This window comes from Catharus ustulatus, chromosome 5 (genome assembly GCF_009819885.2).
Source record: "Catharus ustulatus isolate bCatUst1 chromosome 5, bCatUst1.pri.v2, whole genome shotgun sequence".
NCBI lineage: Eukaryota > Metazoa > Chordata > Aves > Passeriformes > Turdidae > Catharus > Catharus ustulatus.
Window position 1 is genome coordinate 64,374,575 of NC_046225.1, and position 27,364 is coordinate 64,401,938.

The window sequence follows — 27,364 nt, forward strand, 5'->3', positions numbered from 1 at the left end:
CTTGAAACATTTGCTTACACTTGAGCTTATTTAAGGCTTACATCCACCTGAAAAAGATCCCTGTAGGTTTGTTTTGCATGTCAGTAAGACTGTCTAAGTTCCAACCCCAACATTTATAGTAGGAGAAGCAATAAGGGAATGGCTGTAGCTGTTAAGACATCATGACATTTGATGTATATGTCAGAGGTGGTTAACTTCTGAATGGCCAGAGGCTGCTTTTATTCTCTGATAGATGTTTGGTGGCCAGAAGTAGCAGCAGTATTTCTGTCCTAGATTAGCATCCTCTATAACACACACACCAAAACAGCCTTTAACTTGGCTGGTCTGTTGACCTGATGACCTACCTGGGATCCAGGTATGTCTGAGGTGTCATCCCTCTAGGACCTAAAAACCTTCAATTACTAAGAGGCTTCTCCCTTTAACTGTGGTGAAAATGGGTTTCCAGCCTGGTTTAGGGGTCACAGCATGAATAAGGCTGTAGAGCAAGTTGGAAATAAAAGGTCCAGATGGCCAATATGATAACTTACATTGAGGCATCATTAGTATGGGAAATACAACCATGAAGTGAATCCTTCTCTGAAATGCTAATGCTTAGTGGATGCAATGGATATGAAATCAGTATTTGCACCATTTTAACCCTTAAAAAAATTCATTTAAATTATCCTAAATTTAATTTAAACAATAATTTAAATTTATTTCAAAGGATGCAAAGGAAGATTTCTAGTGAAATCAGTGGATCCATTTGCATGACTTAAATGAGTTAAATATGTGCTGAGGTTCTTTGCTGTTTTGTGAGCCTTGATAAGGATCTTTCTTTAATTTTTTTTAAATTGCAAAATCAGTAATGTATTCAACATATTTTCCATAATTTATAACCCAACAGTGACAAGCTGCTGTGGTTACTGATTAAACTAATGAAGTCTAGGAACCATATGCAATTCTCCACAGTTGGACAAAGAATTAGACTGGTTTTGGAAACGGAAGAATACTCAGGCAATTAAAACAAAAAATCAAGTATGCACCTGATTCACAGTAATACTCATATCCCTAGGGATTACTACTAACACAGTGAGGTGGAAAACCTAGAAAATTAAGTGTTTTGAAAAGAAAGTGGTAGAAATAAAATGGGGATGAGAAAAATTCTGTATCAAGATATCTACAACTGAATCTCTACACTGATATTTTCTGCTGACAACAGAGACCCCATGAGAAGGATTTTTTTTTTTTTTAAATTTTTTTCTTCCTGAATCAGAAGATTTGTATCCTTTCACGCAGTTCTGTGCAGGCTGAAACTACAAGAGCTGGAACGTACTGCTGGAAAATTGCAGGAACAGTGATTTATTCCTGTATCAAAAACAGAACAAGGGAAAACATATAAACACTGCACTATAGGCACAAAGGGTGATTATTTTTGCCACATAAAACAGTCTTAAAATTCATGGAGAAAAGTAATTTTTGACAGTGTGGTGTAGGTGGTTTCAGTCTTATAAAAAATAGCTATGGATGGTTTATTTGCTTTTCACACTGCTATTTTTGCTCTACCATTCAGGTATTTTTAATGGCTTTTCTTGAATAAGACTTACAGTAGTTATGTTTATGGATGGATGAATATATATGATTACAGCAGACTAAAACTGCAGAATCTTTACAATAGCAGAAACAAATCTGTGGGCTTGCTGTATTTTTCTTGAGCAAGTTGTCTTGAAAGAAAAGATATGATCATTCTGTTTGATTGAGTTTTTTTTTTAACCAGTGTATTTATTTTAAGTATTTTGGTGGATAAATGTGCTACTTCTCTGGCTACACTCTGAATCATATCTGAAATTAGAGTGAGCTGTGGGACTTTAGCAGTAGTGTTGTCATTAAAATGTATATAAAAGTCATTCTATGTTACTTTGTCAATTTTTACAGTTTAGATGATGCAAATTCAGATTTCAAACACTCTTTCATGATTCCTAGGCATATTTGTTTTCTTAGGTGTTTCAAATGTCATTTTCCCCAGATTTTGTATTCTGTCTTCTGTAGTTCAGGGATACAGAATTATCAAGCAAAGATGGAAAAAAATAATTCTCATTTAAGTTCCTTTTTCATAAAAATTACTTCCCAAAGCCAGGCTGGATGGTGCTTTGAGCAGTCTGATCTAGTGGAAGGTTCCCTGCCCATGGCATCTAGTCGAAAGTAGATGATCTTTAAGATCCCTTCCAACCCAAACTATTCCACAATTCTGTGATTCTAAGTATAATTTCAAAAGCAGAAGCAATCATCTCAAGTCCAGTAATGTGATAACCACCAAATGCTTTTGCAAGTTTAGTCAGGCAGGAGAAGATGGTGAGAATCATCATGCTAGACCCTTCTGCCACAGCATTATGAAAGAAAAACTAAAACATTGAAAAATCATGTGAATGTCTTAAATAATGCGAAATGAAAATTAAGTTCTTGACCCCTGTTTGTGACTCTGTAAGCTTTATGTGTTACAATTACAGAATGGTTTGGGTTGGAGGGCCCTTAAAGATCATCCATTTCCACCCCCTATTGTGGGCAGGGAACCTCCCACCAGGTTACGCAGAGCCCCATTCAGCCTGGTCTTGAACACCTCCAGGGATGGAGAGTCCTCAGCCTCTCTGGGCAAGTGAATTGTTTGCTATGGATGCACATTTGCTCGTACTCACAGGGTACTTACTGCCAGGTTCAAAGTGAACAATGTACCAGGAATATGGAAAAAACATAAATGTTTGCCAGGCTTCCCTGTTTTTGATAATTTCTGAAGAAAACTGAAACAGCCACTAATGCCAAATTTCTAAATGCAAATTCATTTTTTGAATGGGCTCATAGCTCTCATTGCTCTTCCTAGAAATTAGGAACAAAGAGCATCGAAAATCACTACTTTCATTTTTAGACATTTAGCCTTTCAAGATTCTGAGTGAAAGGAAACTTCACATTGGACCACAAATATTTGGGACTGGAGTGAAAATACCACATAGGAAAAAAAAAAGGCAGAGAAATACTTTACCTTTTCATCCTTTGTGTTTATATGAGGTACCAATGATGGGATTTATAGAAGGCTGTTCAAAACATTATGATATTTATGTACCAGTTTGGTATTTCTTAAAGTAGTTGAATCATCCTGTGTTCATAGGACAATAACAAAAGATACCTTTTCTTTGGGAAAAGTTGTATAGTGTCTTGATATAAGTAACCTGGCTTGGTGCATACAACAAGATTTGTAAAATATATATATTTTGTAAATATGGCAGGTGTTTTTTTTGTTGTTGTTTTACTGGCTCAAATGCATAGCAGGAGTGACTTAAAGGAAATGAATGCTTGAGTGGAGAAATGGAATTGATAAGGGGTGCCTTGGAAAGTGTGAAGTGCTCTGTATTTCTCCAGCTCGTGATTCCAAAGCCCTCCAGCCTTATACTTACATAAAACATCTGCCTCCAGCTGTTTTGCTTTTCAAAAACAATAGTTTGTAGGAGAGGAATTGGCACCAGTTGCCTGTTGTGTTTCTATTACTTTAATTTTCACTATTTCTCATGCAGCTTTTTTTTTTTTTTTTTTAATTATCTTCTCCAAAATGTGTGGCAGTCAGGTTCCCTGGCATCTGATAGTACACATTTTTCACAGTGCTACATTATTTTAGTAACTTCCTTTTTTGGAAAAAGACTTATCTCTATCTATTCACCATGACCACATAATTTTTTATAGCAAGCAAACAAGGTAAAAAAAAAGGACATGAAAAAGAATAAGCCAGCTTAGAAAAGAAGATGCTACCTTAATAAAATTAATGTACAGTTCTGTTAATTATTCAAAGAAGTCACTGAAGGTTATTACTTAAAGTGAATCTATTTCACAGCTTAAAAAGAGCGTGTTTTCCTATGATGTTTTAGCTGAATATGTCTTCTGCAGAAAACCCTCTCATTTTTCTTGGTTTGGCTTTGAACCAACCAGTGCTGTATCTGCAGACCTCAGACATGAGACAAAATTTAGCACACTCCCTGGAAAACTCAGAGCAAAAGCCCTCCCCATCCCTTGGAATAGGCATGCAAGACCACACAGTTAGGTTCCAGTCCCACACCCACTTAAACTTGCACACTTGCAGTAGAAAGGATTTGCTCTATGGTCAAAACATATTAACCATAAAGTGGATCCTACTCACATCTGCATTCCTTGCTGAGCTCTTTCCATGAAGAATCCAAGGGGACTGAGGTAGCTGTAAACATGTCATACTGACTTCCCACTGAACATCTGCCAGATGGGAACATCTCCTCCTAGAAAAGTGGTGCCTTTATGCAGTCTTCAGATCTCACAGCTGGAGCTCTGGATACTTTGCAAAAGACTAAGACTGATTTAGAATGGTTTGATTTTAGGTGAGCTTAATATTTATTTTTCTTACACCAGTTTCTCAGAAATGCAACTGTATTGCAAACTAAAAAATGACATTGATAAAAGAGCTGTTAAGATTAGATCAGAATTTAAGTGGTTGGTAGGACATTAACATTATACTTGAAATAAAATGAACTTAAGTGACAAATATGAAGCTGAATCTAAACCTGAGGATTACATCCTTCACATTACATTGTGATTATCTAAATACCCAAATATTTCTCAACTTTCCATAGTTTGCCAAATAAGCTCCATGAAATTTTAGGGCAGAAAACACACGAGTGCAAAGCTGTTCTGGGAAAAACAAGTTCCCACAGTCTAGCTGACCACATAAACAAAAAACTTTTTGTTCTCTTGTGAGATCTTAAGGTGTAGACAATGAATCCAATTCTCATGTTTCCAGAACTCTGCTCATTAATTGTTCATGAGAAATTATGAAGACTGAAGACAGATAATCTTACAATAGCTACAACAACATTGCACTTCACCTTTTATTTTCTGCTTCAGACTAAGCCACTGTTTCAGGCTTTGTGGCATAACAAATGTGTACAGGTTAGTTGTTTTTTTTTTTTTCTTTTGATTGATAGAAGATAAAACCTAATGAGATCAAGACAGCTTGTATTAATTGTCAGCCTGTTTTCTCAGTGACAGTGATTTTACGAGTTGTTTTCTCTTTTATTTTATGAGCTAGAACTAAACAAAATTATAATGTATATTTACCTACTCAGTAGTAAAAGTGCTGAGCTGCTCAATTACTTTTGATTGAATCAGAGACTGCCTGTTTACAGGCTATTGGCCAAGGGGGGTTGTGTCAGTTTTTTCTGTGTACATGCTGTTTGCTAACTTGATACTGCTAAAATTGGAAGTTATTTAGTTTTTCCATAAACCACTTACAGCTCTTCTAAATTTTTTCTCATAAGTGAATGTCAGCTAGTATACCCATACCTGGAGAGAACTCTCTGTAATAATCACAGATAATACACTATACTGAAATCCACTCTTTTATATTGTTCAAATTTGAACAGGATAATTGAACATGTACTTTGTAGCTTAGTCAGTTCGTCATAGAACAAAGGTAGTTACTCACTTTTTTTGACTTCAGAACTTCCCACAGAAGTAGAGTTTTTTTTTCCTTTGTGACAAGGAATGCTACCTATTAATTAGGCTTTCTTCTGTGGGCATCTGGGCTGGCTGCTGACAGCAATGTATCAATGAATTAATGAGAATAAAACAACCTGACACCTGCTTCGTTTTTTTATTCTGTCAAATGGAGCAACTACTGAGAAAAGTGTTAAGACACATTTGTTGACTATAGAAAGGTTATTTTTTTTTGTAGTTACAGTGTACAAATAAGAATTATTTTGGAACCTCAGAAACATAGCTAAATAAAAGCTCTGCTGTTTGGTATATGGGTATGGCATTATGTATAATAATTTTCATTTAACAGAGAAGAAAGAAAGCATTTGGGTTTTGTTAATTGAGTAATGAGGAAGTAAAGCTTTGCTCTTTATTAACTTGTTATGTAATGATAGGGTCAGAGTGAATCATAAGGTGTTTTGGAGTTGGGCATTTTGATAAAAAAAGTTGCTTTCATGCATGAGCATTTTGTCAAAAAACCTGCAGCTCCCAGTGCTCATAGTGATGTGGCCAACATAAATACAATGTAACCAGAAATTGTTTTGTATCTAATGAATAGAATAAGGTGTCCTAAATGCACCTTGATGCATTAATTTAAATAAACCTTTAAAAGAGAGGAATATATAAGGAGCATACTTAAATGGGTAATTCTGTGATTTTCCACCATATTGTGCATCTGCTGTCATCTTGATTTATCATCCTAAGGTAGCTATGAGGGTGAAACATGCAACAAATTGTTATCAACATTTTTTATTTGCAAGCAAAAGAAATATTAGCACTGCATCTTGGTTTCTACCTGAGCAGAATTTGAAGCTTTCTGTAATATTTCCAGTATTTTATCAGAAATTAATGTGGTAAAAATTAAGTGGGTTAATTGAAGCCTTTTAATCTAATCTGACAGTCAGTAAAAACGTAAGTAAATGTTATTAGTATAACACTGATAGTTCTGCCATTAGCAGGAAGAAACTTGCCTTGGTTTTCCAAGCCTTTTCTATTTCTGTTCTGGGACTGGAGGAGCTTAAAGGTTTGTGATACTCACTTACTTATCTTTTTGTCTGCTCCTTTGTATTTGCTGAGCCAGAGTTTATAAGAGACATAAAAGATTACAGACATTTAGGGAAGCCTCTTTGTTTTAGGAATCCTTAAACTAAATCTAAACCATCCTTTTGGCAACTCTTAACAAGATTTTAAACTGGGAGAGCTCCTCACATATCAGAGTTGGTCTCTTACATTGTTTAGTTTGCTTGGGCTTTCGAGACAAAATTGTATTTTCTAGTCTGTCCTTTATTAGCAACCTTGATGCTAACAAACCCATAAAAATCAGTAGCACTTCTGTTCTCTTGTGTTTGCATTTCACCTAGAATACTCACAACAGAATAAGAAGTAATTAAATATTCTGGTCATGCTTTGGACTAGATTGTCCTTTGCATAACCAAACACTGTGGATGGAAGCTGGATCAAACTTTGTTTCTCTTTTTGTACAGTACCTAAGACAGCTGGGCTCTGACCTGTGACACAGTCACCTGACTTTGGACAAAATAAAGACATCATTTTGTCTCTTAGGTGACTTAGCTACAGGACTTTTAATGTGTTAATGGGAGTTATATAATGAAGCTTCTTTTCTAGTTTTGCAAACCTTAGCATTCTCATCCAATCTGCTTGATACTCATATTTTGAAACTCTACTGTCATTAAGTGTGCACCACAGTGAAGTAATGCCATATAGGTATTGTTTCTACAGCATCTCTTGTCTAGAGATACATTTTATTATTGTGAATTACTGATATATTAAATATGCGTTCTTTATTAGATTGCAATATTTGGTAAGTATGTATTAATCTGGTTGATGTAAAACCAGCTTCAACAGCCATTGAAGAAGCCAGGCAAAAGCCTTTCACTAAGTGGCAGAGACAATAGATGTTGCAACGATTTTCACAATGTTGCCCACACATCTGTCTTGGTTATGATAATCTCTAAAGAAGGGAAAATGAGAGAAGTTACTTTGGGTTCCATCAAATCCTTGACCTCTTAAAAGCCTGATACTAAGGGATTCAATTAGTGACAAGTACAGTTGTAGGTTGAGTGATTCATCCCCATGTTCCCATATCTTACAATTCATACATAAGAATTACATCAATTTCTCTCAGCTTTGACATTCTTTAGGTGAAATATTTAATTAACTTGCCTAAGAATAAAAGGCTTGCTTAGTCCTTGTCAGTGAGTGATTCACTGGTCTGTGGATCTGTCCATCCACCTTGATCAGAGTCTTCTGAACCCTTAAGACAATTTCAACTAAATTGGCAAACTGGGGATGATTACAAAAATAAATGGCGAGTTTGGTGATTGGGCAGACAAGGAGAACCTTATTAGTGGGTTTGCTAGGTTCCTGTGAAAATCATGGAAAAGATATTCTGATAACAGGGAAAGACTCGAGCAGACCTTGCAGTTGGCCATAAGGTGCAAGGCTGGAGGAAGCCAGGCTTCATCAGTTCTGGAACAACTGCTTAGTTTTCTTTTCCTTTTAAAGTCTCATTATGGGAAGTGTCAGTAACTGACAGATACAGAGAGCTTGACTCTTAGGAATGTGGATGTCACCATCTCTTTGCTGCTGCTCATGGGAGCCCAACCTGTCAAACACCATGGTGAATGTGAAATGGATGAGCATGACAAAGTCCAGATGCATTTATTCAGATGAAGTATTAGGTTTTGAATGCTAGTTTTAACATGTAGGGACTTGGGCCCTTCCATCTCTTCTGAATAATTTTAGGTTATTCTGCAAACTGTGGGTAATCACCACAGTTACACAGGAGATAGACCATGAGGTAAGAGTCAAAATTATTGTATTCCTAATAATGGGCAAATGATCCTTTCAGGTCATTTCGGTTGATACAGTTGTGCTTGGTCAATGTCTTCTTAACAATTTGGCATTATGTGTTTTCTCTTGTTCCTCTCTGTGCAGAGGTGCAAAAGATGGAAGGTGACTCACTCAGTATGGAACTGTTATTCCAACAGGAATCACTTTCTGCTTGTGTGTCTTCTGTGAACTGTTGAATCACTGCCCAACTTCTGTGTCCCTAAAGAACATGCCTGAACAGCAGTGATTCAAACAAGTGTTAGACCACAGCTGTTGTTGAGACCAGTTTACAAGAGTCAAGAAGGTTTTGTCTGGAAAATCAGCTTTCTGCTCACTTAAACCCAGGTGGCTTTTGCTTTACAAGGGTAGTGTTTCAGAGGGATAAGACACTGTGAGAAAACTAAATGGATGCAAAGCCAGGCTCAGTCTTGTCTCATGCTCCTGTTTCACCTCCCTTAGACAGCTCCCTATAGCTTCTCCTAGGACTTCTGAGCTTTTGCTAATGTCTCCAGAATCAAGAACTGAGACCAAAAATTAACTTGCTCTTTACAGAAGATATACTTCAGAAATGAATTTGATACATGGCACCTTCAAGAGTCCCAGAGGCAGCTACTGGTGACCTGGGTCATATGGTGCTACCTGCCTGAGTTTCTGTCACTGCCTGGGCACCTGTTGGCAGGGTGTTTGGAAAAGAATCTCCATAACTGGCATCTGGAGACTCCTAGATAAGGGCCAATATCTTCTTTTGGTTCAGACACTGTACTGGAGGATGAAGGGGGAAGACTGAACAGAGGTTGTTTTGAGATTTGGGGGGCTGTGCTTGGAACTCTGAAAGAGGATTTTATTGGGATCTGCAGACAAAAAGTGATTTAAAAAAATACTATTTAAATTTTTATTCTGCATTTCTTTCGAAATATAGAGTCACCCTGAATTTGAAACTGTCTTCTAGTTCAAGCTATTGCAGTAATAACAGGGCAGGTTACCATAGGTCTCCTAGCACTGAAGGTGTATAGCTAATACATAATCATATAGCTTGCTGAAAGTAATTTTTACACAAATTTGGTATAACCAGGTCACTTTAGGTCACTGTCGTAGTCATCATGGGCCTGTAAATGGTACAGTTAAACCAGTGGATACTATTTTTTCTATTAATCTTCCTAGAAAAGCCTTTGTAATCCTAATTTTCTAGGCCATTAGGGTAAAGGCAGATTACAGCTAAAGCTGGTTTATTAACTTTACTCACCTTGGTTTAACCAGCCCAGATCTCTTCTGTTGGGTGCCTATACCTGGAGTCACTACTTTCCACAATGGTCTTTCAAACTTGTTTTCTTAAATTTAGACCTGAGTATCTTACTGTGAAGTTAGATTCAGCTTCAGCTGGACTGAGCAGCAGGTTGAACCTGGACTTCTCCAGTGGTCCCTGCCAACCTCAGTTATTCTGGGTTTCTAACCTGTGCCTTTTTCACAGCATGTGAGGCAAACTGCTTCATAAGTCCCAATTTATTCACAGTTGCACAGCACACTGCAGTGAAGCAGGAAGAGCACTCCAGCTGTGGTGGCTGAATCTTCTTCCACCACTTCACCTGCCAGTTGAGTGATGGCACCCTGCACAGGTCCAGTCATCATCCCTCCTGGCTGTGACCACGCCAGGAGAGCATTTCTTGGGGCTGCCATGGATCAATCCCAAATTACAAGGCACACGTCCCCACAGCGGGCAAAACGGATTAGCAGTTGGCCCTGGACAATGCAGGTGATGAGCCTGGTGCCTCCTAGGAGCTATGGGGCAGAAGAGTGGACAGGGTCCTTTTCCCCATGGAAGTGCTTATCTTAATGATAGGAATAGTATTTTTTCACCGGCTTCATTTGCTCCTCAGCTCCACAGAGCCCTTCTGACCACACAGCCCTTCTGACCACTGCAGCCTCCTGGGACGGGCGGCCAAGCCAAGGCCATCCCTCGTGTCCAAAGAGGCAGCGGTGGGTGCTCGCCGCCAGCGCCCCTCGGGCTGCAGCGCACCCGCCCCGCGAGGCTCCGTGGGTCTTGCTCGGGCGCTCTCGGAAAGCCTCTCCCCGGAGCTGTGCGGGAAAGTTCACAAGCGTCGGGGCTCCGCCGGCACCGAGAGACTCCCGCGGGGCGCGATGCCCGTGCCCGTGTCCGTGACTGCCGGAGCCCGCCCGGCGTTTCGGCGCGGACCAGCAGATGGCGGCGCCGCCCCGGCTGGGCGCGCAGCCCCGCGCACGGCGCTGCTGCTGAGCCCCGCTCCGGTTACAGCCCTCCCCCGCCCCCGCCCTCCGCCGCGGTGTCTCCCTCCCTCCCCGCCACCTCCCCGCCTGTCACTACCACGCCGGAGAGCCACCATGGCGCACGGCGGGCCACGCGTGTCCGCCGCTGCCGCTCCGCGCGGGGCTGCCCGGCTGCCGCCGCCGCCGCTGCTGCTGCTGCTGCTGCTTCTGCTGCCGCCGCTGCTGGGCGCCGCGGCCGCGCCGCGCTGCGCGGAGCCCTGCGGCCGCCCGCGCCCCGTAGCCCTGACCCGCGGGGCGCGCAGCCCGCCGGAGGCGCGGGGCGGCGGCGGGGCGGCGGCGGGGAGCGGCCGCTCCAGGAGAGCATCCTTGGCGGCCGGCCGGGAGCAGGTCTCCCTCATCAGCACCTCCTTCGTACTGAAAGGGGACGCGTCTCACAACCAGGCGATGGTGCACTGGACGGGCGAGAACAGCAGCGTGAGTGCGAGGGGCAGTGCGGGCGGGGTTTGGGGTCCCTGCCCTTGCCGTCGCTTTGCTTTTCCAACTTGCGGGGAGCAACCTGCGCTCCGCTTGCCTCGGTGCGGCCGGAGCGCGCTGCTCCCGCCTCCCGCTGGCCGGCCCGGGGCGCGGAGTCCCCGCGGGCAGCGCTCAGGGTGCTGCTCACGGTGAGGTGCCGCCGGGGGCGAAGCGCCGCCGCGGTCGGGCCGACCCCGCGTACCCCTCGGCACTTCCCCAGAAGTTTGGAAAGTTTGCGAGCGCGCATCTTGCAGAGGCGCCGGGTGCGCGGTGTGCGCGCTGCGAGGATGAGGAGGAGGAGGAGGAGGGAGGCTTAGCTCCGGACCGGCGAGGCGGTGTCCGTGTGCGGTCGGCGTGCCCCCGCGTCCGTGCCGGGGTATCCGGGTAAAGGAGGGGCACGGACGAGCTGCGGTGCGGGGATTTTCTCCTCCAACCCCGCATGAAGTCCCAGATTAAATTGTCGAGGCTTAATCGATTCACCGCGACTCAGTCATCCCCGTGTAATCTCCCCCGCGCCGCGCTCTGCCTCCTCAAGCGCCGGGGAAAGAAGAACCCGAAACAAACTGAAAATGAAATAAAGCGTAGCTCTGGGTTGGAGGTGATGCGAGCAGCAGGAGTGGGAGAGCGGGACGGCCCCGCCGGGCGCCGCAGGAGCGTGGGGACGTCCCGCAAAGGTCCGGAGTAGCAGCAGCTTTCTGAGGGGGCTGTCACAGCCACGTCGGTGCATGAAAATCTTGCGCTGGGACCAGTGGTACTGCATTAGAGCATCAGTGTTCACAACTTTTCACGGTTAAAGCAATGTGTCTTGCCTTTATCGTTTTATCTGTTTTAGACAGCAGTTCTCACGGTGGGTGCCACTAGTATTTTTTAAACTAATTTTCAGTTTCAGTTAGTCTTCACTTCTTTATGTATTGATCCATTAATAGCTGTGTATTCGCACCGGTACTTTCAGGGATTTGCTGCTTCTAATTTATTCTTCACTGAAACATTATATCATAACAGTGGGCGTCATGGGTAAATATTACATAGCACCTTGCACTGTAACTTTGTAGTCAGGAAAATATCGTTATGAAGGCTTAAGATGAACTTTCTCCTGGAGGATTTTAGTGTTTCTGGAAATCTTTTGAGCGTTTTAACTACAGTTCAGCTAAGCTCTGACTCTGCTTGAACTTTGTGAATTTAGTATAAAGTTTACTTAAACTTGGCTCAGTTCAGAGTGTGTGTGTTATACTTCTCGTAAGTATGTGAATTATCATCCTTTCTCTAGGACCTGAAGTCCTGGGTTTTTGCCTGTTTTGCTAGGGAGTCAGCCAGGATGTGGAGCTGCTAAGGCTCCACTGATGAGGATGCAGTGATTCCCTGGAGCATGCTGAGCGCTTATGTTAATGCTCTTGTATAATCAGGTGTCAGAGTTGAAGTCAGCATCATAAAGCTCGACACTTTCAAAGGCAGTTTCTGATTTGCTCAGGAAGGAAGTAAGATGATGGTCATTTTCTGTGAAAAGAAAGTGTTGCAAATCAGCAGCATCAGCTATTCTGATTCTGTCCTTCCTCCATTTCTCTGCTATTAGACTGCTGCCGTTTTTTGTGGACAGTGCTTGCAGGCTGTTAGGACAGCTTCCTTGAAGAATTCAATATTAAAAAGTTGGCATAAGTTCATTTTTTGACATAGAAGGCAAGTAACAGCTTTCATGCAAAGCATTCTGCACTCTAAAATGAATATAGTAGAACCTTGCTAATCCACAGTTATGACTAGCGGTCTCGCCTCGCCTCTCTGCAAAGATTTAATAACAGATGCTGCAGTGAGGGCTTGTATTGCTAAAATGTTATTATTTTTTCACAGTATGCTACAGCTCACTTACTAGAATACTACCACGTAGTCTCTTCAAAAGCAAAGATAAATGGCAACTGTCAGAAGAGATGAAAGTCATTACAGTCTTTGCTGCAACTTAGCTCTTTTTTTGTTTGATTAGTTGCTATCTACTAATTCAGTATTGCAGGATGCCTGCAGACGTTCTGTACATTATTTATACCTTCAATAAAAAATACTTTTGCGGAGTTCCTCACAAAGTATGATGCTTACTCTGCCTGCCATCAGGTGATTACTGTCAAGCAAGACTGTATTTGAGCAAGTGACCTGTTAATGAAAGACTTTTCTGCCTTAACCCAAATGAAAGCAGCCAGTCTTTGCACTGGATGTTTTACAGTATGACTGTCAGCATTTTTTTCACCTTCTTTTCTTGTTAATTAGCTTTGTTTCATTGCATGCTTCCACGAGAAGAGCTGATTTTAACGAAGGCTTCCACAGAAAAATGATTTGTAAAGACAGTTCATAGAATCTTTTTTTTTTCTTTATTGTTTTTTTAAGGAGTGGAAGAAATACATTATACTCAAAGGAAACAGAATGGGCTGAAGGGGATTGGAGAGAATTTTGCTGCATGTTTGTATGTTATATTCAAACAACTGAAAAAAAGCACCTTATCCCAAACATTTTAAGTAGTCTAACATGTCCATTTGTTTAAGTAGATGTGTATTTATTTATATTATTCTGGGTTGTTTAGAGGCAGGTATACTATGATCTAGTGCTTCTCAAACCCACCACTGTATTCTGTGTTCTTAAATCTATGGAAAGTTTTTCCTTGTCTTAGAAGCACAGGCTTAAGTCTTGAAGCTCTCTTCTGTCCCGGGCACATTGTAGCCAAGGGGCGGGCTGTCATTCCCACTGTGGGGTTTTGGATCAGGCCCTGTGAACCTCAGGAGTCACTCAGCAATCTGAAAGTGTCACCACGCACATTTGGCACCTCATTGGAGGTACTCAGCACTTTGTAAACCAAGGAGCTAAACTAGTTGCTTTACCCTTTACAGCTGCATGGCTGAAAATTTGACAGTGATGAGCTCCAGATGACCACATATCCTCTTAAACACCTCACCTAGTAAAATAAATGAAGGAGAAATATGCAATAGGATTATTCCTTTGAGCTCCATGATGAAGAGACAAATAACTATAAAAGCAGAGGGGGTGGCTGCATCTCTCAGGGATGTTCACCTGCATGAATAGTTCATTGAAAGTGCTGCCATGGAGTACTCATGTGTGGATCCAGGGCAAATACATGAATGTGAGAGGGGCAGAGGTTAGGCTGATGTGCATATGGAGTTTTAGAAAAATAATTTGCATCGTGTAAATCATCCTGTGCTGCAATAGTAGGAACATGTGATTTTTGGTTGTATCAGACGTCTTGAAAGAAACTAAGGAGGCTATAAATTAAATTGATCCTCTCTCTTCCCTCTTTTCTGTACTGTAGAAGTCTGATGTTTACTTATTATCCTCTTGTAATGCTGTTAGTTTGGTGAGTTAGAGAAATGGTGGCTTTGATGGCAGAGCAGAGGACACTGATGTGGTTGCATGGATTGTAAAGTGGGCTTGAATCACTGGGAAGACCAGGGTACAATTCCTTGCTTTGTCAAGAGAGAGCTGTAGCAGGAGACAGGCAAATTGCTTCTCACTTTGTGTCCTTGTTACTTGATTTTGTAGTCTAAGAATCATTTGCAAATCTTATATACAAGAAGCACTCCCCAACCTTTCTTTGCAGAGGGATGTGTAGTCAAAACCATCACTGGTAATACAGGTCTTGCGAAGCCAGTACTTGTCACAGAAGAATGTATCCGGTTAGCGAATTCCTGCAATTAGTATTTCTGCTCTCTGTCCCCTCTGCCCACAGAAAGCTGTTGTGTGGTCTTACTTTCAAACAAAGGCTCATGCAAGTGGAACTAATTTTCCTGCCAGTCTTAAAATATCATAAACTGGAGACATGGCAGGTGGGTGGTGCAACACACCATTTACTGTGGGAAGGGTGCATGTAATTGCCATCCGTGTAACGGATAAATAACACTGAGAATTGGAATATGTACAGGTAGCATGCTAAAAGAATAGCCCTTAGTGTGTTAAGCTAAATATGCATGTGCCCAGATTTGCTAAAAATATGCAAACCTTTGTGATTTGGGTGAAAACTAATAAATTCCTGACAGCTTTTAAAAATCCTGGTTTTCCTTTGGAGAGACCTTAGTCATCCCAGGAGCTTATTTTTTTTTTTGGTACTACATAAACAACTTTGTTTGCAAAACTATTCTTTTTGACCCTCTTGAAGAATTCCCATTCTGCATTCATACTAACCAATTTAAAAAAAATAAAAAATCAAAGCCAAAGCAGAAATAGGGGGAGAATGGGACTGGTATTCACAAATGATTTTGATTCAGGGACTGCTCTTCATGCTGTGTGCAGACTGCTAAAGTAGTGTGAACAGGACTTCGGCCAGCTACTTCCAAGTCTGCAGTTTCATGGTGCCAGTATTTCCTTTTTTTGTTTGTTGTCAAAATATTAAGTCCATGCAGGCGCTTATTTGTCCAGTAACTTGATGTCATGATCCCCCATAAACATGTTTGTTATGGAAAATAAATATAAATATCCACATAAATTTTAATTTTTTAAAAATTTTTTACTCCTAAAAAGCAGCGACTTACCAGAAAGGAAGATTTATTGCATGTCTACAGATATTGCTACACACAAAAACGTCTGCTGATCCTGACTTGTCTATATTTGATGTACAGATGCTTTGTTTGATTTAGAAACTTACTCCATCATATATGATTTGTGGAGGTTAGTGATCACTACACTACATGTATTCTTCTGGCAGATATTTTATTTACTGGGATTTCTGTTTTGTTCAGTTTGCAATCAATTGTGAGGAAAACTATAAAAAGCATTGACTTCAACATTACTGTAGCAGTACCTGTAATGGGAAATGTAGTTATCTATGCAAACACGGGCTAAAGTCCATTTGTGGTAAGGTTTGGGTGGTGTTTCTGCAGAGTAGTCAGACTACGTTTTATGAAACTAAAGGGAGCATGAGGTCAAAAATCCTGACAGCTCAGACCTTTGATAAATGGCAGATATATTGCAAAGTGAAAAGTAGATTTCCCATAGGGAGGGTTTTTCTTAAAATTCCTTGAGATGATAGTGTGATTATAAAAACAAACAGAAACCAAACCCAATAATCATATTTGAATGAAACAGCAGAATTCCATGTGGAAAACAGAATGATTTAAATCTGATTGGAGTAACTCAGGAGTTTAAAATTTCTTTTTCCTTTTTCTTTTTTAATAGTATAAAGTTTCTGTCTTACTTCATCTCTTTGCTTCTACCAGCTGCTGTTTTCCCTCTATACCAGCCTTACATCTGGCTGCAAGTCATATTGCTGCCTGCTGAGCTCTATCCACATTTCAGCAAATTCCAGCTGCTAAAGGAAAGAGATAGCACCTCTTCTCATCCCCTAAGTAGACACTTAAAATTGATACATACTTTAATTAGTAAATGTGTATTTCAAGCATGCTTCAAAGTCCTCCTCCATGAGCCCTCCATACCTGCAGCCATAGCTGGTTTTTCCTGGTTTGCCGGTTTGACTGGCATTATCTGTTAGCAGTATTACTGTGCTGATGTTGGGATGAGCTCAGTTTAAATCTAAGAGGGAAATTTAGCAATGTACACTCTAGAGAGACACCAGATTGAAATCCTCCCTCTGATACTGCTGATGTGCAGTGCGTGTACACATGCATGATAAACAAAGCAATCATAAGGGATGTGTTTAGGCTGGGCATAGCATTTCATGTATCACAGTTGGAAAATAATGCATTCTTCTCAAGTTTGACGGTCTTAGAAATCTAGTGATATAGATCTTTGGAGAAAGAATTGGGGACATTCATTTTGACTTTATTCAAATTCCATAGAGTAGTAGATCCTTTTTGAAAGAATGGAAGGGGAAAATGAGCTTTTCATAAAAACAGTAATTGTTCTGCTAAAATGGGAAGCTCTGTAAGGTATGGACCACCTTATGAATTTAAAATGTGAAACTGCCCAGATTACAGAAGCTTTTATGCCAAGTCCTTTGCCTGTCCAAATATAATATTTTATGGTCGTGTCAGTTAAGACCAAAGGTTCTTCACATAAAGGAGAGAGAATCTGCAGTACAATCAAATGAGATCCTTCTGTGTTCTGAAAACTCAGCTTCATTTATGCAAAAGCAGAAAGTATAGGTTGAAAGTATTCTGCAGTATATGACTTCTTACTGTAGCTCAGAATGAAACTTTATAGCCTGCAACATCTTCAGCATTTTTATTCTCAAAGTCTCACATTCCCTACCAAACATTCCCATTCCCAACCCCCTGTCCCAGTAATAAGAATTTAAAATGCTAACATCACCAATGACAAAACCACTTTTAAAGAAATAATTGATTGGATCCTTTGCTGTGCTTTCCTTCTTTAGGAAGGAGAAAATTGTCCACTGCAAGGGTGGTGAGACACTGGAAAAAGTTGCCTGGAGAAGCTGTGGGTGCTCCATCCCTGGAGCTGTCCAAGGCCTGGCTGGATGGGGCTTTGAGATCCCTGGTCTAGTGGAAGGTATCCTGCCTATGGCAGGGGGATTGGTTTATGGCCCCTTCCAGACAAATCATTCTGTGATTCTAGGATTCAACCATTAAGTCTAAGCTGGGATTTCTGCAGTAAGAAGGAGATGGGGATGGTCTCTGGATTGATCCCTGACAATCTTAACAGACGTGCTTGAGAAAGCTGGGTACATCTGGGTACTTTAGTGATGAGTAGAGAAGTGCTGGGCTTACAAATCCTATTGGATGTCATCAGCCCTGGATGAGGCTGTTGTGGGAAGAGGAGAGATGCTGAGGTGCTGCTGTCCTGCAGGACTGAGAGCCCTTGGCAGAGCTGGTGATGCTCTGCATAGCCCCATCACCACGTTTGAGAGCTCTAAGCAAGAGCTGAGGTGCAGGTGATGTCCAGGGGAAATTTAAGGCTTGGCCAGAGACAGAGCAAGAGGCTCCAAATTAACAGCTATTGGATTAAGTTGAAGCTGAATAGTGGTGCCAAAGAACTTTTTGCCAGTTACCTCACCAGTATCTTCTGAAATACCACTTGCCTTACATAGGTGATTTTGCAGTTTTCTACCTGCAAGGTGAGAATAATAGTACTTCTCTATCTCTTAGGATGGCTTTTGCCTAAAAATTAGCTTTGCACTTTGATATTAAAGTAATGGTTATCACCATAACACCTAAAAGAGACAGGACTATAGAAAATCACATCTGTGATTTCTTTGTTCCTTTGACAGTACAGCCCAGGAATTAGAGAAGAAAAGACTCTCACAGGTCATGCAAACTTGTCTGCTTGTTCTGATGTTTGTTTTGATCAGGCTCCTTTTAATGTGTAGTCCAGTTTAATTTAAATGCCTAGACTCTGACACTGCAAGATCATTGAACAGTCTGAAGATTATGTGACTAAAAACAGTATCCGTGAAACTTAACCTGTATTTAATATGATTTTTCTGCATTTGTTAAGAAGTTCAATGAAACAACTGTGTTTCTTTCTCAATGTTTGTACTTTTTCTGCTCTTGTAGACTAATAATTATTTTTCTGAATAACATTTATTTTGATCTTAGAAGTTTTCTTTCCTAGCTCACCTTTCTAGATCTTTAATTACCCCATCTGGATAGGAGAGTACCTAGATATAACAGTAGCTGTCTATTGTGTATCTGACAGGCACATTTTTAGAAATGTACTTGCACACATAGATGATTGTTAATTTCTGACATTCTTCTAATCACTCTCATGATTAACTGTTTTCCTAAAAAGAAAATCACAGAACAGTAAATAGTTTTGGTTTTTTGGTTTTTTCGGTTTTTTTTTAAGGGAAGTCATAAAAAACACTGAAATAATTTGGTCATTAGCAAAAAAAGACTGTTTTTTGTGGTTTCTGTGCAGTAACATTGCTAGAAGTTTGTTCTAGTTAATGAAGTGGATGTATTTAATTTTTTTCTCCCCATTCACTGTATGGACTTTGTTTCTTTGTCACTAGAGGCTCAGTAAATCTGCACGAGTGTTGCAGCAGCGGATTTGGGAGCACCAACCCCTGTGATGTGTCCTTACTCCTGTGGAGCAGCAGGCCCATGTTTACTGGCCACTGTGTTAAGTTTTAGCAGATGGCAAGCTACACTTTGTGAAAACACTATTTTTATCACAGTAGCTGTCTCTGGTCTGGCCTCTGAACTGAAAGTGCCCAGGAAAGTTTTCCCCCTGCATTGTATGAGCAAGATGTGTGCTGGGGTTCTGCTCTGAGTTGGTAGCATTTAGCTGCTGTGTAATACCAATAAATAAATAAATAATGATGATGAGGACTGAGAATCGAGCTGTTCCACCTGTGAATTTTACCAGTGTGCAGCTTGGCCTCCCTAGCTGAGCTATGGGGGAGAAATGTTGCTTTTCTCAGGTGGTGAAGAAGTCTGTTTACGATTAATGCATTCCCGTGCTTCCCTCCACCAGCAATTGTCACTGCAAGGCAGATGCCCAAGGGGATGGAGCTGGAGGGTGAGAGGAGTGTGTTAGAATCACTCTTTGAGCTTTTGGCACTGTTTCACAGTGGTAAATATGACTGATTCTGAAGAAATAGTTGTTTCTTCACTGAAAACACAACTGTATCAGAGTAGTAGGTAGCCATAAAATCCTCAAGGGGTGCAATAAGATATTTTTTTGTGTTTGCTAGCAAAGATACCTTATAACTTGGTCTTTTCAGAGGATTGGAACTGTTTGTGAAGTCGAACACATCTAAATCTGCAGCAGCCCTCATTAAATCTTGCCATTTATGGACAGCAGAATACGCTTCTCTGAGCTCTTGTTTTATGCTCCCAGCAATTGTTTTGGGTGTTCAGCCTAAGGAAGCACCAGTGTTAACATAGGTAGAGACAAGAGTATAGCCCCGAGGGAACTGGTGAGCCCCTTTAGTATGGGCTGCTCTGTTTTATGCATGGTTTTTGAAGGGCTCCATGGATGAGATATACAAACAGAGATAAACCAAACAAAAGCAGCATGTGCCAGCAACAGGTGGATTAGTGGATTACTTTCTAGGTACAGAGATCTTTACTTCAATTACCACCACCAGTCAATGGGGATCCAAATGGATGTCATGCACATGAGCAATGCTCTAACAATCAGCCTGGTACAGAGCTCATGAGGTCAATTCTGGGGAGATTTCTGGCAGCAAATGCCTGGAAATTCCTGCAGACTTGGCTTGGTGATGCTGAAGCACATTGTACTGCTGGAGCAATTGGGTGTCACAGAAAGACTGATGCTCTTGTGCTCATCTCACCTCAACTTGCAGTGATCTTCCTAGTGGAAAAGGAAGTCAAAATCAGATTTTTAGGATTTCCTATGCATTTGTGTGTTTGTACTTAGAGGCTCTAATCTTGATGATTCTTAACTAAAGAATCCCCAGTATCCTATTCCATGGCAGGTTGGTGTCAGTAAACTTCTGTCTTTAAGTTCCCTCTGTGCTTTCCTGAGCACTTTGTGGGGCCCTGGTGAGAGTAGTACAGGTTCACATTAGATGTGGCTGCAATACACTGCTCTGTGCATGTGCAAAGTGAACTTTATTCCTTCTGACCTCTCTCATTTTAGTCTTGTAACCCGCACTAGTGCATAGGGCTTTGGAATCTTCAGTATTGTAGTATTTCATAAGATTAGAGCATAGAAAAAAAGCTTTCTTCTCTCAAGCACAGATGCTTCCTCACAGGCAGTAGGAGTTCATTAAAGTTGAGCATTTGATGTAAAAGGCCATTTCTTATTTTGCTAATTTGTTTGGCTTTAAATCAGTGGTTTCCTGTGTTTCCCTGCCTGTTGCCCAACCACAAAATGGCAAGTATGTGGAAAGGTCTCAGCTGCCTTGAGAGCAGTCTTGAAACATATTCTTTGCTCTGAGTGAGAAGTACGAGATGAACAGAAACTATGCAAAACATTTATGCTGGGAGTAGGGTGGCTTCAGAGTGAGAGCTGTGTCCTGAGCACCAGTGACAGATTACAGAGGACTGACAGTGAACTCTCTGGTTGCCCTTGACTGTGCTGGTGCTTGGGATAGAAAATTGGGCAGCTGTTACTATTAGTGGTTCTGAGCTTTTCCTTCTCCCTAGATGAGGGAGGCCCGTACTGGCGGAGTCAGCTGGGATCTGATTCTCTTCTTTTTGTAGTTTCCCAGGTGATAGGAAAAACAAATATGAAAGAATCCAGAGCTTCTACTTTCATCTTTTGTATGTGATATCCACCAAGCTGCTGCTGAGCACATGCAGGAGGGAAGAGGATGTGTGGCTAGAGCAAAAGTGTCCATATTTTTGGAGCAAGCAGCCTACTATCAATGTACTAAATTACTCTCAGGTCACAGATACTATTATTTAACATAGTCTAAAACCACTGTAAAGAAGAGAAGCAAAAAAAATGTGTTGCATGTCAGCTGAACAGAATTTTTGTAGCTCTGTGAAACCCACTTTCTGATTCACTGATTAAGTTGTTGGTTCCTGTCAGCTTCTGTGAAGTAAGATGCAGCAGGAACATATTCCCTGCATATAGGCTGAATTAGGCACCTTTGCTTAAAAGTTGTAGGATGTAGCTCACAGAACATATTTTCAGTTCCAGTTCATAATGAAATACATATGTTCATCTTCCTGCAGCATCTCTCAAGAGCTACTGGGCAGAGCACTGAGGGCCACTAACAAGATCTTATTTTCCTTCCTTCCTTTCTTCCTCCTCTTCCAACTGCTTTAAACCAGATGGGTTTTTTTTTATAAAATGGGCTTCGTTTAGAAGACTTTGAACCATTTAATAATCTCATTGCTCCTGGAAAACCCTAAGAGAGAATTTTAAAATTTATTATATAAGCACCTTGTGCCCTCTGTTCCATTTCTTGATTTAAAAACCCTTGATAGGAAGATGACTGATATCAGACTACCATATATAATCCATGTGAGAACTGGGTTGTTAGCTGGTAAATTATCAATATAAAATATTTTTTGTGGTTTAATTAACTGCAGAAAGGCACTTCTTAAGCAGACATGAACTGCTACAGCACAAAAATTGAATGAAAGACAAGTTTCTTAATCAGTGGGTGGACTTTGTTTAGTTTGATCAGTCTCCAAGCACACAGGAAAGTTCAGGGTGCTTTTGTGTGTTTTTCTGAGGCAAGGGATGCTTTATGAACACTGGAGCTGCATGAAAAGAAGTGCCTCTACTTCCTGTTTGAATCAATGTCCATCTATTGTGAGGGATTGCATCTTGGCTCTAATGTTCATGACTGTGAAGAGACTGTTCCTGAAGATGGGAATGTAAAGCTACAGAAGGATGTAATTTTTATCTTGTTTGCAGAAACTGCCAGCAAGCCTGGTTATTGCATTGCTGTACTTTGTGAAGCACATCAAGACTTCCCTGAGGGAGCAGAACTCAGCCCAGTGTGATGTTTCACAGGGCTTGGTAGCTCAGAAGTTGAGCCCATTGAGATGAGAGCACTGAAATTCACATTTAGGCTAGACTGTGTGCCAGAAAGAGTTCATAGTCTTTGATCCACAGTCTGTTTTGTGGATGTGGATGGTTTGCACAAAATAGGCAAGCTTTTTATTTTTTGTAGCCACTAAATAGACTTGTATTTATGAAGTGAACCTCATTGTCACATCATTATCAGTCAGAAACTCTGCTCCCCTTTAGGCAGGTTCTGCAGCTGTCCTTTGTTTCTGTTACTTTCCTGTCTGCTTTTTTTTGTATGTCTCATTCCTCCTTCCTCCTTCCTTTGTCTCTGTGTGTCTCCTTTGTTATTCTCCCTTCATTTCCTTCTCAGTATTAAATCACCTTTCTCACCCCTGAGGGCTGGAATAGCATCACTTTCCCCATTCCATCTGAAAGAAAAGATCTTGAAGACATGGTTAGTTATGACACCGACTTGTCATCAGTTTGGGAGTTGCCATTCCAGTGAAAATAGATGTTTATACTTGGTTACATGTTGTGTGTAGAATTGGACTGACTGCATGACAATGCTTAAGGAAACCTTGTGTTCATGACAGGATCTATAGCTCTAGAGCATAGCAATAGCAGATGTTTAAAAAACAGTTGTCCCCAAAATACATCATCTTAGTTGAAACTCTCCAGAAACAGTGTGTTTCACCTAATGCCTCAAATTGAAAGATGTGAAGAGATCCCTTAAACTTACCTAGGGTTACTTTGGATTGGGAACATAACTATGAAATACACTGCTTCTGTGTTAAGCTTCCAGTGAGTTTAAATAATGATAATTAGAAATTAAATACTCAAATTTCCATTTCCAGTTCTGTGATGTGCATATGCCCATCTAATAAGAATTTAAAATTACTTGGTTGCTCATCCAGGTGTAATTGAAAAATAATCATAATCTATTCAGTGTTAGATTTAATATATAAAAGACGTACTGTGAGCAAAACAGAGCTTCTGAAATGTCTATTACTATGGATTTTATTGTCTGGATTAAGTTCAGATATTAGCACATGTCACTCTCATACTTAGGTGATGTCATTCTAAAGTGGGACTTTGCCAAGTATGCCTCATTATTACTTTTTGCAGCTGATAGGCAATGTATTCTTTTTCCTTTAACTGAAATTAAATATTTACAAGCTGTTACTTATTGCAGGAATTTAAATGAATGAAGTTTTTTTTGAAAACACAATCTGAGGAAAGCAGAGACAGCAAATGAGTTTGAAGCTGTCACAGGAGGCAACTCTGAATCTCATACATCCAAGCTGTCGCTTTGTCAGAGCCCTGAAAACATGGGAGCCAAAAGCAGAAACATGTAAGGTCTTGATTTCTGGCATAGCTTATTCCTCTGATGCAAGTGCACTTGCTGTGTAGTCACTGAGGTTCATGGACTGAAAGAAGATGAACAGATTTAGAGTGCTTTTATCTAACATGAAATTGATACTGTCTTATGGGAATGACTTCTAAGAAGAACATGAGAATGTCTGCACTAGGCTAGACGTGTGGATATTTAGGGAAGAGCCTCAGACTCAGATGAAAATTTTGGATCCTTCACCAGACAGCTTTTCTGGCCAACAGCAATTTGTGGCTGTAAAAGCTTCTCAGGTATAAGAAGCACCTTGTTTGTAAACATGAAATGAGAGGGAAGATGAGCTTATGTACTTGCTAGTACTGGATTTCTATTGTCATTTCCATTTTAAGTGAGTTCAAATTTTGGGGTATGTGCTCTCAGTGATTTAGATTTTGTGGATTTGTCTCTACATTTTGGAATTTTAAAACCATTTCTTGATTCTATATTGATTTAAGTAGTATTTAAATTCAGAAAAAATAGATAAAGTAACAAGTAGATCTATCAACACAATTTAAAAATTATATTTTTTTGTTCTAATGTTATTTCTCTTGAGTGAATGTTGTTTCTGGAAAGAAAGGTGCATGGCAAAAGCAGTTTTAGATGTCTTTTTATTTCTATGGAATTTATTAAAGCATCTTTCTAGACGTGTGGATAATGGTGCTGTCATATGCAAAAAGTACAAAGTATCCCAAATGTTTTCCCTGGTTATTTGAAGTTGAATAAATATTCATTAAATGGACAACCTCATCTAAGCCAGGGTTAATTTTAAATTCAAGCCATTATCCTTTTGCTACATAACCAATACAGTGTATGTTCTTATCAACAAGTGAGTCTCATTTTTAATTTATGGAAGTTTACCTGAGAGTATTCAAGTGTCTCACCCTTTGCATGTATGAAAATATGCCTTTGATGTCTCAGCATTTGACTTTAAAACAGCTGATCTTCTGGTGTGCTGTATAATAAAGTTGTTTTGATACATACAAGAAATTCTGCTTGTTCCAAGTTTGCATGGCATAGTTAAGCTAGGTTTTTGTTCAGTAAAAATTGGTAATTCTTTTGAAATGGAAATAAATCCTTTTCTCTTAAGTTGCTTAAAAGGTTTATTAAACAGGCATGATCAAGTTTCTTAGATTTTAAGAAGTGCTGCAGGTGAATTTTGAAAACCTTGCTCATTCTTATTTACAAATAGTTAATGATTTTAAAATAGGGATTTCTAATGCCCTCTTTCCATTTTAAATATTGTTTTGAAGGACATCAGTAAAAACATTCAATTATAGTGTTCTATCTATAGACTCCCTGGGAACCCAGGCTGTGACAGTATTTCTCAGCTAGAATGAAGCAGCACCATTTCATTGACTTAAATTTCATCCATGCTGGAAGGATCCTTGGCTTGGTCTCACAGGTAATGGAATGCTAACAATAGTGGAAAGAAAGAGGTGCAAGAGCCTACAAAATGGAGAAAAGTAAACAGAAAGAAATAATAACCCAAGAATTATATTTTAATTGTTGAATTCCACACTGTTCTTTCTTACTCTTCCTCCTTTTCATTTTATTTTTCTCTAAAATTCTATATTATTGCATTTATCTAGAAGAAACATGCCTCTTAGCATGAGCTGAGGGTTGTTGTATTTTGCCTTTCTTTGTCTTCTTAATCTCTCTTAGTCCTCTACATTCCTTTCTATGGATTGGTTAATTTAATCTTTGTAGCTGCTGTGTGTTCAGCATCACCAGGGCCAGCATGTTACAGGTGGAAGACACATCAGCTGAAGGAATCAACTTACTGCCACTGCAGATAGAGGGGAACAGCTGGCATGAGTGAATTGATTTCTGCATCAATCTCCTTGCACAGGCAATCATTTCAGCAGAGAGAAACGAGACCTGAGTCCTCAGCACTGGCCTGTAGCAGAAGGCTCCCCATAGTGGAGTTTCATCCTGAGCTCACTGCTGTGCTCAGTGAGCTGTGAGAGCAGGGGTTCTCCATGTGGTGTCACTGAGCCAAAGCCTGTGAAGGGCCACGGCTGCTTCAGTGTGTTTTGGGTCAGATCCTTGGGCCAGTGCTGCACCATACCAATCACTGTGTTAGTTAACAGGTATTTGAGCCCTCAAAGCATTAGGTGGCTCTCATCTCTCTTTGCTAACAGCATGAGGCTCATCCTGGCAACAAAAGCACCAATTCTATTCATAATTTTTTGTAGTTTCTGAATCACATGCTAATAATTCTAAGGAATGACACACAAGTAGGCATCATTATTATATCTACATGGGGAAAAAAAACATGGTTTTCTTCCTTCACTTTTTTTTGGTGAAGGAACAGTGGTGCAGCAAACCAAGTCTGTTCAGTACTAAAAATTTTATAGTACATTATACCGTGTAACTTAGGTAATTGCTTAAATAGTCAAGTTAAAGAGAAAATAATTAGAAGGCTAATTTGGATTCATCCTTCCCTATTACCACTTAAAGATGTTGACTGTAGAGTTCTGTTACTGCTTCATTTAGCTTGACTATTGCAATGGACTAAACTCCCTGCATGTCAGACTGTCCTTGTTCAGAGGAGAGGTAGGGGGTTTGTGTTGCAGGATCAGAGCACGTAGCACTTGTGGCATTCCTGGTACCACAGAATTAGAAGCAAATGGGCTAGCATTGGTGTACACAAGGGAACAGACTTGCTCTGCTTTGTCCCAAAGGTGTCATTGATTCTATTTGTAGTACATGGTCAAATATTTGTCCATGGTATCAGAGAGGTTAACAAAAGGTTGTCATAGGGCCGTGTTTGTCACAAATAGTGACAATAGGATAGTATAATGTCAGCATGTCGTGGTTCAAATGTCATCATTTTGTGATGTGACAAATTGTCCCCAAGGGCAGACTTTTTTTAAGAGATCCTAACAGATGTTAGGAAAATGAATAAGTTTAGATTGATTTTATTTGTGTCATACTCAAGAACAATCAGAAGTTCTAACAGCAAAGCTTGCAGCAATTTGTATCACTTTTCATTCTTGAAGGGTCTTTGCTATTGTCACAAACTTTAGTCATTATATATGTGATGCTTCCTTAGCAGGAAAATTTGTTGATGTATCATGCTTCAAGGCAGCTCCAGAAATGACAATTTTTTGGTAATAAATGTGTTTAATTGGTTGTTCTCCATTTGTAGCAGACTGGATTTTCCTATTTTAACCACAAAATAGTAGGAGAATTTGGACAATTTGCAGTCTGTCAAAATTTAAGTGCAATAGGAAGTAAGATAATTTTGTTTGTATTTGTTCTGTCCTTCATTCAAACCTTGTTAGGAGGCAACTGTGGAGCATACTAAGCAGTGCTGCTTATACTTTATCTACAAGGCAAATTCAGCTGGGATTGCTGTGCTGTGTTAACACAACTAAACCCAACCACACTTGTATTTGATATTCAGTGTATTCCTGGGCCACTCCCGTGTACACCTGACACACACTGTGAGAAACTTGAGGAGAGGATGTTCAGTTTCCAGAAGACATTTTAAATAAAATTAAGATATGC

The 27,364-nt window shown here is 40.3% G+C and overlaps 1 protein-coding gene across 5 annotated transcripts in view; it reads left to right on the forward strand.

Annotated features, from left to right (window-relative positions):
* The window catches only part of SORCS2 (sortilin related VPS10 domain containing receptor 2), a 594,699-nt gene that overhangs the window by 36,965 nt on the left and 530,370 nt on the right, over positions 1–27,364 (forward strand). For 4 of the 5 annotated variants that reach the window (XM_033061452.2, XM_033061450.2, XM_033061453.2 and 1 more), the window contains exon 1: positions 10,973–11,088. The exons of the other annotated variant lie outside the window; for it this stretch is intronic. In XM_033061452.2, the coding sequence (XP_032917343.1) occupies positions 11,059–11,088 (30 nt within the window). In that variant the 5' untranslated portion in view covers positions 10,973–11,058. Of the gene's footprint in view, positions 1–10,972; positions 11,089–27,364 lie in introns of those variants that run through there. 5 annotated transcript variants of the gene reach the window in all.